Source organism: Liolophura sinensis, chromosome 2 (genome assembly GCF_032854445.1).
Source record: "Liolophura sinensis isolate JHLJ2023 chromosome 2, CUHK_Ljap_v2, whole genome shotgun sequence".
In the NCBI taxonomy this organism is placed as follows: domain Eukaryota; kingdom Metazoa; phylum Mollusca; class Polyplacophora; order Chitonida; family Chitonidae; genus Liolophura; species Liolophura sinensis.
The window spans coordinates 1,278,698-1,294,743 of NC_088296.1; the positions used below are offsets into that span (position 1 = coordinate 1,278,698).

Genomic DNA, 16,046 nt, shown 5'->3' on the forward strand with positions numbered 1-16,046 from the left:
TCCCTACACAGTCAAAGGATGGGGTGTTATCTTGGGTGTCTTGTGTATGGTGTTGATAGTGAGGCAGCATAATAATGCTGATGTCTTTTGTATTAGAAATTTACCAGCTTGCTGCAATGAGACACTGTTGTGAATTGTCCGTATATATCATTATTAATAATAATAAATAATTAATAATAATCATTATTATTATTATATATTATTATCTATTTATTTCATCCAATAATAATTTCACGATCAGCTATGATTTTTCCATGCACTGATGTAAACACCATTGGACAAATCAATTTTTTATTTTTTTTTAACTTCGTTCTGAAATCATGGCTGATCGTAAAATTATTATTGCATGGAAGAAATATATAATATGATACATATAATTGAAAACGCAACTTTGATGTCTTTTAACAGGTGTTATTTCCGATTGCCCTGGTGGAAGTCCCGCCCCGGAGTCGACAACCTCCGCTACCATGACATCAACGGAGGGTCCGACGGATGTGCCTTACATGCGCTTGCCCACTGCACTATTTCCAGTTCACTACAAAGTAGAGCTGGAGCCCCGGATGTACACCTCTGACCCTAAATCGTTCACGTTTCAAGGGTCGGTGGACATTCTACTGGAGTGCAAGAAAGCCACTAACAACATCACACTGCACATCAAAGAGCTGGAACTGGTGAACAGCTCGATTTCTCTGAGCTCCGCTGCCGGGGAGTCGACGTCATCGGCGCCACCAGGGATCGTTGACTACCAGTTGGACAGCGTCCGTGAGTTCGTGGTGTTCAATCTAGACGCTGATCTTGATGAAGGATCGCGTTACAACATCCGCATGAGTTTTTCCGGACCTCTGAAAAACGATCTGAGGGGACTATATCTCAGCGCGTATCAAGAAAACAGCCAATCTGTGTAAGTCGCCGAACTGATCACACCACACAAAACTTTGCTAACAAAATAAAATATATAACATGCTGTGGACTTATTTCAGAGTGTATGAGCATTCAGGCGTAGTGTATAGTAAACTTCAGTCTGAACTAACGCTCTGTTATAATTGTGTTATGATAATCTAAGAGTCCGCGATTTATTTACCACTACACTCAAAAAATTTATCTGTTAATTTTAACAGAAGTCTGTTGTCGGAGTGATGCTAGAATGTATTCTGTTATTATACCATAATATTCTGTCATGTTCAACATAATATCATGTTAGTCTAATAGATTCTTTATGTTAAATTAATAGAATATGTGTGTTATGTTTAACAGAATCATCTGCTACAATAACTGAATACATTTTACCATCACCACGACAGGCTTTCTGTCAAAGTTAACAGATTTATTTTCTCAGTGTACTACACCGAGAAATGCTGTCCAAGTCAATGATAGTAATGCCTATTTTCAGAACAACGAGAACACCAGTTCCCACAGAAATATGTAAGAAGTAATATTAAAAAGTAAACAAAGCTGGTGACATGTGAGGAGGAGGCTGTCAAAAGTTTCCAGTGATAAGTGAAAGGCAGCCGATGTTTTAGGCACAATCTACATGTAGATCAAATTCCTAATTCGTATCTGTGCAAATATAGGTATCTTAGTTGCTCATAAAGCACCATTCCGACGTCATAAACATGAATGCTGATGCAACCTACACCCACGGATTAAGCGGACTTGCTGACGTAATAAACATGAAGGCACATACAACCTACACCACCGGATTAAGCAGATTTGCCGTCGTAATAAACATGAATGCTCATACAACCTACACCCCCAGATTAAGCGGACTTGCTGGCATAATAAACATGAATGCTCATACAACCTACAGCCCCGGATTAAGCAGATTTGCCGTCGTAATAAACATGAATGTTCCTACAACCTACAACCCCGGATTAAGCGGACTTGCTGACATAATAAACATGAATGTTCATACAACCTACAGCCCCGGATTAAGCAGATTTGCCGTCGTAATAAACATGAATGTTCATACAACCTACAGCCCCGGATTAAGCAGATTTGCCGTCGTAATAAACATGAATGCTGATGCATCCTACAACCCCGGATTAAGCGGACTTGCTGACATAATAAACATGAATGCTCATACAACCTACAGCCCCGGATTAAGCAGATTTGCCGTCGTAATAAACATGAATGTTCATACAACCTACAACCCCGGATTAAGCGGACTTGCTGACATAATAAACGTGAATGCTCATACAACCTACAGCCCCGGATTAAGCAGATTTGCCGTCGTAATAAACATGAATGTTCATACAACCTACAACCCCGGATTAAGCGGACTTGCTGACATAATAAACATGAATGCTCATACAACCTACAGCCCCGGATTAAGCAGATTTGCCGTCGTAATAAACATGAATGCTGATACATCCTACAACCCCGGATTAAGCGGACTTGCTGACATAATAAACATGAATGCTCATACAACCTACAGCCCCGGATTAAGCAGATTTGCCGTCGTAATAAACATGAATGTTCATACAACCTACAACCCCGGATTAAGCGGACTTGCTGACATAATAAACATGAATGCTCATACAACCTACAGCCCCGGATTAAGCAGATTTGCCGTCGTAATAAACATGAATGTTCATACAACCTACAACCCCGGATTAAGCGGACTTGCTGACATAATAAACATGAATGCTCATACAACCTACAGCCCCGGATTAAGCGGACTTGCTGACATAATAAACATGAATGCTCATGCAACCTATAACCCCGGATTAAGCGAATTTAGAAACAACTATGACACAGTTCGCCTGAGATGCTTATTTGCCAAGGAGTTGTATTAAGACTCAAGTCGAACAATGTTTTCATGTTCATCGATAAAAAATGGTATCGCTTGTTCCAAAGTGTATTCAAAGTCATCTTGACTTATGTACCTCGGGAACATCGTTGGAACATTCTAAAAACACACACACACACACACACAATTCCAGCTATCTTGATCGTCTTTCATTTGATATATTCTTCGTCGTAGCGTTTTCTTTCCATGTAAATAAAGCAAATAAAAAAAATGAGGAATTATTTTCCTGTCATTTCTCAGGTACTTGGCCACTACCCAATTCCAGTCAACTGACGCGCGAAAAGCCTTCCCATGTTTTGACGAACCAGCGCTGAAAGCCACGTTTGATATCACGTTGGTGAGGAGGGACGATTACATGGCACTGTCTAACATGCCTCTAATTAGCAGTCAACCAAGGTCAGTGGCTTTGCGGAACCAGAACAGAGTCTTTCTCTGAAACCATCTCTGAAAAAATGTCAGTTTTGATATAAAAACGACTTTTAGAATTTCACAGCTATATTCTGTATAAAAACGGGTTAAATTCTTTCTTTTCTAGATTAAGTGGCTTTTGCAACTATTTGATACTACTTAAACGTTTTAAGAACAGTGTGAATTAAATCTAACTAGGGTAGCTTGACAAGATGCCATATTTCACCGGTAATGTGTGTCAGCTATCACTCTGTCGTCGCTGCTCTAGTTTTACTCTCTATGCTGTATCTCTATCACACTGTCGTCGCTGTTCTGGTTTTACTCTGTAGGCCTATTAAACTGTCGTCGCTGCTCTGTTTTACTCTCTATGCTGTGTTTCTATCACACTTTTGTCCCTGTTCTGGTTTTACTCTCTATGCTGTGTTTCTATCACACTATTGTCGCTGTTCTGGTTTTACTCTCTATGCTGTGCGTCTATCACACTGTCGCCGTTGCTCTGGTTCTCCTCTCTATGCTGTACGTCTATCACACTGTCGTCGCTGCTCTGGTTTTATTCTCTATGCTGTACGTCTATCACCCTGTCGCCGTTGCTCTGGTTCTCCTCTCTATGCTGTACGTCTATCACCCTGTCGCCGTTGCTCTGGTTCTCCTCTCTATGCTGTACGTCTATCACACTGTCCTCGCTGCTCTGGTTTTATTCTCTATGGTATACCTCTATCACACTGTCGTCGCTGCTCTGGTTTTATTCTCTATACTGGACGTCTACCACACTGTCGTCGCTGCTCTGGTTTTACTATCTATGCTGTGCGTCTACCACACTGTCGTTGCTGTTCTGGGTTTACTCTCTATGCTGTGCGTCTACCACACTGTCGTCGTTTATCTGTTTTTACTCTCTATGCTGTACGTGTATTCCACTGTCGTCGCTTATCTATTTTTACTACCTATGCTGTACGTGTATTACACTGTCGTCGCTGTTCTGGTTTTACTCTCTATGCTGTGCGTCTACCACACTGTCGTCGCTTATCTGTTTTTACTCTCTATGCTGTACGTGTATTCCACTGTCGTCGCTTCTCTATGTTTACTACCTATGCTGTACGTGTATTACACTGTCGTTGGTGTTCTGGTTTTACTCTCTATACTCTGGTGTTTTATATGGTTCATGTCTTTTTGCTTCTGCAGGGAAAATGGGATGACCGCGGACAGTTTCAACACAACAACTAGGATATCCACATACCTACTGGCCTTCGTTGTGTCTAAGTATACGGGTAATGAGATGAGAACCCAAAACAACGTCAAGGTAAAGTTAATTAACTGGGACACTCGGACAACTTCGTTCCTATATCATTATACCGATCGCTTGTCATTAAATGGGCTATGGCTCTGATGAAGCTCTGGCCCGCTGCGAATGACAACTCTTGAACAATCAGGCCGGGCGTTTGCATCCAGCTCTCGCTGTTCTGTTGCTGTTTTAAGTCAGAAAGTTTGTCAGGTATCTGCTGCGGGGCATTGATTTTGCTTTGGGTTCTCCGTCAACCAATAGACTTGAACACCATCGTAAGAGAACAAGCTGCAGTTCTCAATATTTTCGGCATGTCAAGCCTAACGTTGCGCTAACATTTACGATTGACCTAATTGCAGAAGTATATCGATATATCGATATATCCACTAAGGGAATTTATTTATCTGATTGGTGCGTTACGCCGTATTCAAGCAGATTTCACTTATAAGACGGTGGTCAGCATTATGGCGGACGGAAACAGGACGTACAACTCGAGAGGAAACCAACCACAACTGGGCTCAAAACGGTTGCTTCGACCAACAAACTATAAAATCCCCGAAAATATCGATTTAAATAGAGTAGAGTAATGGATAGTTTTTGGGAATGAAAACGTCACAGTAATAAAAAAAATAAGTAAATAAGTAATAGATAAGATTGTTGTTGCTGTTTCAGATCGGCGTGTGGTCTCGGCCGGAAGCTCTTCATCAGTCGGATTATGCTCTAAATCTGTCAGTGGAGGTGCTGGACTTTTTTCAGGACTATTATGGGCTGGATTATCCGCTACCCAAACTAGGTCAGTGATTCTTGAAAAACATAAATGACCAAAATGATTTTACCAAGCCGTATCTATTTCACTATAGGAGGCAATTTTTTGATCTCAATGAAAATTCCAACCCTTATCGTAATTCGCACAGTTTTGGGACCTTGAACTTCGGATTTTTCATTTGAGTCACAGTTCTATATCAGAAGGCGGCCTAGGGCATCAGATTCCAAAGAAGACACGGATGCCTTGTTCTTTCTTTTGCTTTAAATTCTTCAGTTCATTTTCTAACACCTCCATTTCCCCATCTTCTCTACACAGATATGGCAGCTGTCCCGGATTTTCTGTTTCGCGGAATGGAAAATTGGGGTCTTATCATTTACAGAGAAACCGCCATGTTGTTCGACCCCAACGTTTCTGGCTCATACGACAAGAACAATGTCGCCGTGGTCGTAGCTCACGAGCTTGCTCACCAGGTAATGTAACACACAGAAAGTTCCATGAGCTTGTTCGCTAGGTAACGTCACACACAATGGGCCTCACTGGCTTGTTCGCTAGGTAACGTCACACACAATGGGCCTCACTAGCTTGTTCAGCATGTGGTGTCATAGGTGTATGGGTCCCTTTTGGCAGACCTATTACGTGTCTCATAAGAATATGATTATATGCAGAAACTATTATGGGAGTAATCCTCACCAGGGCCGATCTTTCTCTTCCACTAAAGGTATATTGATGATGTGATGGCTATCAACAATCCATATATAGCAACGGTTGTGAAAGATATTTGCCCACCTTTGCTGGATTTAAAGGAAACCACAGACTCTCCAGATGGTACATCTTATCTGGACCTATATCTGTGCGAAGAAAAAAATGGTTTCCTCTCTCGCAAACTTTTCGACATGATGGATAGTTTCAATTTTAATATTGCAAATTATCTTTACTTTGACAGCAGTATACCGAAGGGTCCTACATATGGCGTGTACATATCTCGCCTTGAAGCATTTGTTAGATCTTGCGTGGTGTGTGGACGATTTCAGTCAGTGTCACTGCAAAAAACTGCTGTGTCAAGGTTATTCCATCAGACCCTTCGCTCCAAGTTTCTTAAGTGTTATAATGAGTTCTGTTGCAAGTAAATATGGGCAGAGCGTTCAGAATTTGGCACGCTGCTGCATGATTTTGCAAGTAAATATGGGCAGAGCGTTCAGAATTTGGCACGCTGCTGCATGATTTTGTTCCGCTTAGTGTTAATTCCGCTTAATACTGGGCTAGCGGCAGTGCATTCATTGTTTTGAATTAGATCGCCACGTTGGATGTATGAACAGTTGCAATCAAAGCAAAAGTGAGATACATATTTAGTTATCGGCAACTGATATTCCGGCATTAGAGACGATTTGAATACTGATTTCACTCAGTCGCCCAGAACATACAAGGCGTCTTTCCTACGTAACTGGAAACTGTTGACCACTTCTCTGTGTATGATTTCGTCGTATTTTTGTACTTTATGTACTTTCTTAGTTCTTTGGTAATTTGTGTTAAACGTCGTTTTGGGAATTGACCTTGATATTATTGACCTGGAACGTCCTCACTGGTTGATGGTTTTTATATGAATGTCTGTTTAGACGCATATACACATAATGAACCTCACTGGCTTGTTCACCAGATAATATCTGTTTCGGTCATTCGTAAAGTAAGAGTCTGTCGTTTAATCGACCTCTCAGACAGTAGTTATCCATGACTCACTCAGCCAGTGAATGCATCAGCGAGTCAGTGAACAAGCGAGTTAGTCAGCCAATGAGCGAGCCAATGGGCGAATCACCGATTCAGTGGGTGAAGCATTCAGTCAGTAAATAATTAGAGAGTCAGTGAGTAAATCAGAGAGTCAGTGAGTAAATCAGCGAGTCAGTGAGCAAGTCAGCAAGTTGTTGATAAAATCAGCGAGTCAGTGAGCAAGTCAGCAAGTTGTTGATAAAATCCGCGAGTCAGTGAAAAAATCAGCGAGACAGTGAGTGAATCAGCGAGTGAAACAGTCATCTGAGGGAGTTATTGAATGAATCACCGAGTCGGTGAATGAACCAGTGAGTTCGTAAGTGATTTAGTGAGACCATGAGTGAGTGAGTGAGTGAGTGAGTCAGTCAGTCAGTCATTCAGTTGGACCGTAGTAACTGAAGTCAATCCCTGTTGTCATTTCAGTGGTTTGGTAACCTGGTTACACCCAGCTGGTGGGACGATCTCTGGCTTAACGAAGGATTCGCCAGTTTTGCGGAGAATGTCGGTAGGAACCATGTCTATCCAGAATGGCACGTGGTAAGTGGTGTAGAATTTTACAACATCCCATAACACAAGCTCTTTATCAATGCACGCATTGCCAGTTTTGACAATTTTCTAAGAATATGGCGACTATTTTTGAAAACCTGTCTGTCTCGCCAGATTCTATAAAGAAATTTCTCATTTAAGGGAGAAATCGAAGGGTTCCAGCATTTCTTCAATATCGTCAGTAAAGATACAGGCAGTATTGTTATTAGGATATTCTCGCAGAATGAAACATTTGAATTTGATGATGTGAAGTTTTTGTCACATCTGGTAAGGTAACTTTATCTTTTATAAAGTATAAATCTTAACTTTGGTTTATATCTTGCTTAAAAAAGCGCGCTGAAAATCCTTTTCTTATTTTTTTAGCGTGCGGCTTTTTCTGGATAAAACTTTCGCTGGACGACCTGAATTTTAATGCAGATTTAAAAAAAGACCTCTGGCCGATTTGTATAATATTAAGTGCAGATATTAACCCTGTTGGCTAAAACAGAGCCTCCTCCATTTTTTGAATCGAATGTATAAGCTACCCTTGTTACGTTTACATCATTGGTTGCTTAATGGCTGTAGTTCAGAGCAAAACAGGACTGCGCTTTGGAAACTATATTCAACCAAACCTTTTCTTGTCAGTTCGAGATGTTCATTGTGGACCAGCTCCAGAGAGCCTTCCGCCTAGACGCTCTCCATTCCTCTCATCCCATTTACGTGCCTGTCAATCACCCAGACGAGATCAACGAGATTTTTGACTCTATTTCTTACAACAAGGTAAGGTCACCAGTCAATCTATGAGTGAATGGCAGGAAAACGTGAAACTCTCTCGGCTAAACTGCACGACCAAAATCGCGTTTACTTGCTTTGGATATATATGTGATCTTATAAACTTAAGCAAAACAATTGGCACTGAGGCAGAAAACGCTGTGTTTTTTACTGCAATTTGGGCCTCTTAGGGTTGCTTGCCAGCGTAACACAGTGACTCAGGAGCCCATACCAATGAGATCGCTGTGAGTTCAAGTCCAGCTTATGCTACCTTCCTGTCTGGTCGCACGGGGGAAGGTTTACCAGTAACCTGCGGATAATCGCGAGTTTCTCCTACCTCCTGGTTTGTTTCCTCCCACCATAATTCTGGCCACCGTCGTGTAAGTGAATTATTCTTGGGTACGGTATGACGTAAAATACTAATCAGATAAATGAATAAATAAATCTTTGGTTATCCAGTCATGGTCTCCTACCGGAGGTTACAGAAGTCTTGAGATTCTCGACTGTGGCCGTCTTAAATCAATCAAACAACGAATGAGGTAGATTTTCTAGCACAAATGCTATAAGTCAATGAATATGTTGTAGAATAAAACTCAAGTCAAATAAATTTATAATGAATCAGGCATTCGTTTCACGTTACTCGGTGAGGGTTATTGGCTGGGTAGGAATTGTTCTCGGTGAGGACTGTCGCGCATTTGCGCCTGATTGTACATGTATATAATGAAGTAAAATGTTGTGTATAATCGTTTATCGGCGCATTAACATGGTATAGGCCTACTGCTGTTCATAACCGTTTAACGGCGCATAAACAGGGTAAAAATGTTGTGCATAATCGTTTATCGGCGCATTAACATGGTATACTGCTGTTCATAACCGTGTAACGGCGCATAAACAGGGTAAAATGTTGTGTAAATCGTTTATCGGCGCATTAACATGGTATAGGCCTACTGCTGTTCATAACCGTTTAACGGCGCATAAACAGGGTAAAATGTTGTGCATAATCGTTTATCGGCGCATTAACATGGTATACTGCTGTTCATAAACCGTGTAACGGCGCATAAACAGGGTAAAATGTTGTGTATAATCGTTTATCGGCGCATTAACATGGTATAGGCCTACTGCTGTTCATAACCGTTTACGGCGCATAAACAGGGTAAAATGTTGTGCATAATCGTTTATCGGCGCATTAACATGGTATACTGCTGTTCATAACCGTGTAACGGCGCATAAACAGGGTAAAATGCCTCACCTACCCTCAGGACCTAATAGTGGTAAAGGGATGTTCCTAATTTTGTAACGACGCCTATTTTTAGTAAAAAGCTTCACATGATCGTGTGATGGAATCTAATACTGGGAAAACGCTTAATCGTTGAAGGCTAATCATAAAATACGAGGTGTTGATGACGTTTAAATCAAATAATCATATACAGACAGCAATCAATATAGGTAAATTAACAAGAATTAATTTGATTAACTTTTAAATGAACTGAACTGAACTCAGAACGCGAAGGGATGTAATCCGTACCGACGATCGATAACATTGCTGCATTTCTGTCGTCAGTAATGCCATATATACCCTTCTCTCTCCACATCGCGATACTTAAGCCGTGTTCAGAATACTTAATATCAGTTAGACATTTAGGTTTGTTTTGTTTACTGTAATATTAACTTATTGTCACAAACAACAGAAGTTATTTTGCACTGGTTTATTGCGCTACTGACCTCTAAGCCACTGCATGCCTTATTCAGGTGAAAGGGGTACATTGATTTAACTCGCTATTTATGCAGTGTCAAAATCAACCCCAAAAGCAAATATATATCCCTAAACTTTCGCCTCGTGTCGTGCATTATTACCATATGTAAATTGCATTTTGTCCCACAACATATCAAAAAATCACCCTAGCATGACGGTCTTTTAGCCATTGCTGTTGAAAACGAAGTCATAGCATTTTGTGTCCCATTTAAACTCTATCTGGGTTACATGTACTACTGGGCTGTACGTGTAACCCTTGGCAAAAATTGCTGAAATTAGTTCTGTTACCCATTCATTTATTTATTTATCTGATTGGTGTTTACGAATATTTCCCTTATATGGACGGCTACCAGCATTATGGTGGGAGGAAACCGGCCAGAGCCCAGGGAAAAACCCACGGCCATCCGCAGGCTTCCTGCTGTCTAGATGCAACATTGAAAGTACAGAAATTTATAGTGCATCAGCAGGCTTTAATATCTCTACGGAATTATTATCCAATCAATGCCCCAGAATGCTTTGGAAGCTTTGCGCATGTGCAACATTTCAGCCCTCCTTTGTTCCACGATGGCATTCAGAGATAGGAAGTGTGTCAGTTAGCGGCTTTAGGGCGGTGGTTTTCCCCGGGCACTTCCTTCGCCCGGTAACCTTGCCGCTCTGGTGAACAATTCTCAGCAACACCGCTACAAAGAAATAAAAGAAATGTTAACATGTACATTATGTTGATCTTCTGTAGCCTAAGGCTTTCATTCGTTATCACTTTAACGTCATGGGCACAACGCAAGGTTTCTCGTGTATTTAATGATACTCATTATTCGTCAAGAATTGTATCCAGTCTCTTGTTAGACATGAATAGTATCTGTTTTAATTTATTTTTGTTTTATTTGCTGAACGCGTCGTAAAAAAAAACAGCAGTTAATTAGCTAATGACGGTTATGTAAGCCAACGTGAGCAATACCTGCATCTGGCTTGACAACTTCAACTTTGATGTGTACATGTATATAGACAACCTACAGGTGCGCCGAGGTGTACCGTGCGCTATGTTTGTAAGTGAAATATCCTTGAATGCGCCCTAAAACTGCAATCAAATAATTAAATAATTAAATTGAGTGCATTGGTACCGAATAGACGAATTTATGAATTGGACATTACACGACAAATGAATGAATTGGACATTACACGATAAATGAATGAATTGGACATTACACGATGAATGAATGAATTAGACATTACACGATAAATGAATGAATTGGACATTACATAATAAATGAATGAATTGGACATTACACGATAAATGAATGAATTGGACATTACACGATAAATGAATGAATTGGACATTACACGATAAATGAATGAATTGGACATTACACGATAAATGAATGAATTGGACATTACACAATAAATGAATGAATTGGACATTACACAATAAATGAATGAATTGGACATTACACGATAAATGAATGAATTGGACATTACACGATAAATGAATGAATTGGACATTACAGGATAAATGAATGAATTGAACATTACACGATAAATGAATGAATTGGACATTACACGATAAATGAATGAATTGAACATTACACGATAAATGAATGAATTGGACATTACATAATAAATGAATGAATTGGACATTACACGATAAATGAATGAATTGAACATTACACGATAAATGAATGAATTGGACATTACACGATAAATGAATGAATTGGACATTACATAATAAATGAATGAATTGGAAATTACATGATACATTAATGAATTGGACATTACACGATAAATGAATGAATTGGACATTACACGATAAATGAATGAATTGGACATTACATAATAAATGAATGAATTGGACATTACATGATACACTAATGAATTGGACATTACATGATAAATGAATGAATTGGACATTACATAATAAATGAATGAATTGGACATTACATGATACACTAATGAATTGGACATTACATGATAAATGAATGAATTGGACATTACATAATAAATGAATGAATTGGACATTACACGATAAATGAATGAATTGGACATTACATAATAAATGAATGAATTGGACATTACATGATACACTAATGAATTGGACATACATGGTACATGAATAATACAAAACATAAATGTACAAAATGAATCCATCCGCTGCATATAAAAGATTGAATGGACAATGGCAAAAGTGTATGTACATGTATGAGTGCGTGAATGGACCCAGTGGATGGATGCACTGCGTATTCTTGATCGAATGCAGGAAGATATTCTGTGTAATTGACTGATTGATAAGTGCACTCTGTCTGGATTACTGAATGGTCGAATCGACGACTGAATCAACGACTGGATTATGACTGAATGCAATGTTGCTTTCTACCTGAATGGGTGAATGGATGAATAGACTGTAGCGGAAGCCAACTCGAGCTGAACTTGAACTCACAGCGATCGCAAGAGAGTCTTGAGTCATGCGCGCTGACCACTGAATGAGCAGAAGGATGAATGAGCCATATATGAATGGACAAATTGAAAAATGTATACATGAATGTACAAATTGACGAATGTATACATGGATGGACAGATTGATGAATGGATACACAAATGGACAGATTGATGAATGGATACACGAATGGACAAACTGATGAATGCATACACGAATGGACAAACTGATGAATGCATACACGAATGGACAAACTGATGAATGTATACATGAATGGACAAACTGATGAATGCATACATGAATGGACAAACTGATGAATGCATACACGAATGGACAAACTGATGAATGCATACACGAATGGACAAACTGATGAATGCATACACGAATGGACAAACTGATGAATGTATACATGAATGGACAAACTGATGAATGCATACATGAATGGACAAACTGATGAATGCATACACGAATGGACAAACTGATGAATGCATACATGAATGGACAAATTGATGAATGCATACACGAATGAACAAATTGATGAATGCAGCCTGTTTGAATCACCGAGTGAAGAAATGTACTATGTGCGAATGACTGGATGACTAAAAGCAGATTGTTTTTTTCTTTTTAGGGAGCATCCATACTACGCATGCTCCAGCATTACATGGAGAGGAGAAATTCAAGCAAGGAATTAAGGTAAGACTGAAATAATGGGGAAATATTTTCTGCTGAATATATATCAGTTTGGAGATTACATTTATAATTAGCAATGTTTTGGCCTGTACATTTATTGATTCTTTATCAACATTCATGGATTTACCACTCCAGACCTTTTCTCTTAATAAGTGGGAAGCTATGGAGGCATTCGTTCCCTAGCTCAACTCCGTGACTACGTATCAGAAAGAACTCATCGCTCGAGTACAGACACGACAGCCACTCTGAGCACAGACACGACAGCCGCTCTGAGCAAAGACACGACAGACGCTCTGAGCACAGACACGACAGCCACTCTGAGCACAGACACGACAGCCGCTCTGAGCACAAACACGGCAGACGCTCTGAGCACAGACACGACAGCCGCTCTGAGCACAGACACGACAGCCGCTCTAGGCACACACACGACAGCCGCTCTGAGCACAGACACGACAGCCGCTCTTTAATCGGGCTGCGTAACAACTGAGTGACCATATAATCACACGTATGTATGTATACATAAGAGGTGTACTGAGCTGGAATAACAATCAAACAGCTATACATAATGCAACCTTGATAGAAAACAGAACACATCCGGCATTAAAAAAAAACAGAGATAAACCATACATTACATTCTAATGATTGTCAACGTGGACAAATTCTCAAGAAAAAGCAAGGAGCTATTCCGTCCGAACGTGTATCTTACACAATAGGGAGGACCCTGCTGGATTACAATACTCTTGTTGAATAGTACCAAACCAGCGACGTAATAAAAATATATATATTTATTACAATTACATAAATTGTAGATATTTTAAAATTAAGTCAATATATGGCGAATACTGAATGACCATTAGCGCGTTATCGGGCCTTTATAAAGACCTCCCAAGCGCCCCAAAAGGCGACCCCTACCCCCCCCCCCTCCCCCCCCTTAAGACCACTACGTATAACAAGAGAATATAATTGCTCTCTCATTCGTCCTTCAATCGAGAGAAATTACATTTTTCCAACCAGTGATGTCGCGTGTCCAAACTCAGCTCTTCTTTGTTCGTTTCAGTAAAAAATACTAAATAAAATAAATCAATTAATGAATAAATACGCAACATTGGTGCATAAATTATTGAATGAATGAATTGTTAAAACTGGTGTGAAATGCAATACAAAATCATAGAAGACTGTCATGAAAAGAGTTTCTGACATTTTTATTACATACTCCGCCCAGGTTTCTCCACACATAAACCCCATCTGCCAATTCAAAGTGAAATATTTTAATATGATTTGCAGACCTTAACTGAATAAACACATTAATTAATTAGTGGGTCGAAGAATCAAATACTTTAAACGTGTGCATTAAAATAAAAGGGTATAGTGGCTTATCTTTTTATGTCCACAATTGTTTTGATTTTTATTTTGGCAGAGCTATTTACAAAAGCACGCCTTCGGCTCGGCGACACATAAAGATTTGTGGGATGCGCTGGACGCAGCTATGGTGAGTGACGGTCCGCTGAGGGGAGAGTGGCGGGCTAGGGGAGGTGACGTCATTTGTGCCATGACGTCATCGCTTTACCTCATATAAGGCACATGTACTTACCTTATACGATTGCTTTCAGAAACAAGGCAGCCCTATTAGTTGGTCGGTGTTTGTCTGTCGGTAAAATTTGGACATTTTATGTTTCAACGTAAGCATCCAGTCATTTAACACGAGACATTTACCTAACGAGGAGCCTTATTGGAAAACGAATCGAAACATTGTGGCATCTACTCCGCATGTGCCCCTGTGGGCCGTACATTTATATTCTTGGAACAGGCTCTGTGCTTGAGCATGCCTTGCTTTTATTCCGACCAATATCAGAAAACAAGACACATCATTTAAAACATGCGCTTGAAAATGAAAACGAGACCAGATAAAGAAAATATAGGAATATGCAAAAGTGTTGGTGAGGGGCGAGTCCAAACGTGAGGTCAAAGGTCAAGTGGATGTCATATCTGGCTTAGTTGCTCAAAGCTTTTGTCTCGCCGCGGTAAATCGGGATCTGGCCATTGAGATACCAGGCTCAAATCCAACCCTTGCTGGTTTAATTCCGCCGAGTGTAGGTCAGGATGCGTGTCAGGTATCTGCTGAATAACAGTAGTTTACTCTGGGCAATTATAAACAAATAAATTTAATGCCAAGTAGCATGTTCCCCAGAGATTTTGTGTGATCAAATGCCATTTTTTAAGCCCTGGACATTTTAACCCTAATACTCCCAACAATGCCCACGTTACAGGTTACGAGGTTTAGTAGCGATCATTTTCTCAGTGCCTCAGCTGTACTTTTCTTTATCTAGCTTTATCATGCGCTTTTATTTATCGGAGAGTGATGTTGTTGGTGTTGGTTCAGCTGATCATGTACTTTTTGTTGTTGACCGTAATACGCATGCGTCCTAGATTGTGGCCATACATCGGTTATTGTTTCTTGTTATCTATCGTTTTACTTGTGAAAATTGCAATCAGCATTACCATCTTCCGAAGGCTGACTCGAAACCTAAACATTACTACAACAAAAAATTGACATCATTTAATCAACTTTTATTCAAATGTGTTGGTTACGTGATTTTAGGGAGGCGGTCGTCAGGTGTCAATCAAAGACATGATGAGCACGTGGATCCTGCAGATGAACTACCCCGTAGTAACGGTTACTAGGAAACCAAACAACGCCTTCAGTATCAGTCAGAACCGCTTTCTGCTGAGCCCCGACGCCCCCGAAAGCCAGAAATACTCTTCACCTTTTGGGTAGGCCAGTAAAAGTAGCATTCCATTGTTCAAGAATTCATGAAACCGTTTTTTTTTTAACATTTACAATTTCATCGCAGACTGAAT

General features: G+C 40.0%; 2 protein-coding genes across 2 annotated transcripts in view; both read left to right on the top strand.

Moving 5' to 3' along the window:
- Window positions 1-13,370, top strand: part of LOC135462984 (aminopeptidase N-like) — a 53,496-nt gene extending 40,126 nt beyond the window's left edge. The window contains 10 exon segments of the mRNA XM_064740309.1: window positions 409-901; window positions 3,050-3,205; window positions 4,397-4,514; window positions 5,169-5,289; window positions 5,578-5,732; window positions 7,447-7,560; window positions 8,194-8,328; window positions 13,126-13,156; window positions 13,159-13,190; window positions 13,323-13,370. Coding sequence (XP_064596379.1) covers window positions 409-901; window positions 3,050-3,205; window positions 4,397-4,514; window positions 5,169-5,289; window positions 5,578-5,732; window positions 7,447-7,560; window positions 8,194-8,328; window positions 13,126-13,156; window positions 13,159-13,190; window positions 13,323-13,370 — 1,403 coding nt within the window.
- A 1,238-nt stretch (window positions 13,371-14,608) lies between these two features.
- Window positions 14,609-16,046, top strand: part of LOC135462985 (uncharacterized) — a 131,484-nt gene continuing 130,046 nt past the window's right edge. Inside the window, 2 exon segments of the mRNA XM_064740310.1 lie at window positions 14,609-14,676; window positions 15,787-15,959. Coding sequence (XP_064596380.1) covers window positions 14,674-14,676; window positions 15,787-15,959 — 176 coding nt within the window. The 5' untranslated portion in view covers window positions 14,609-14,673.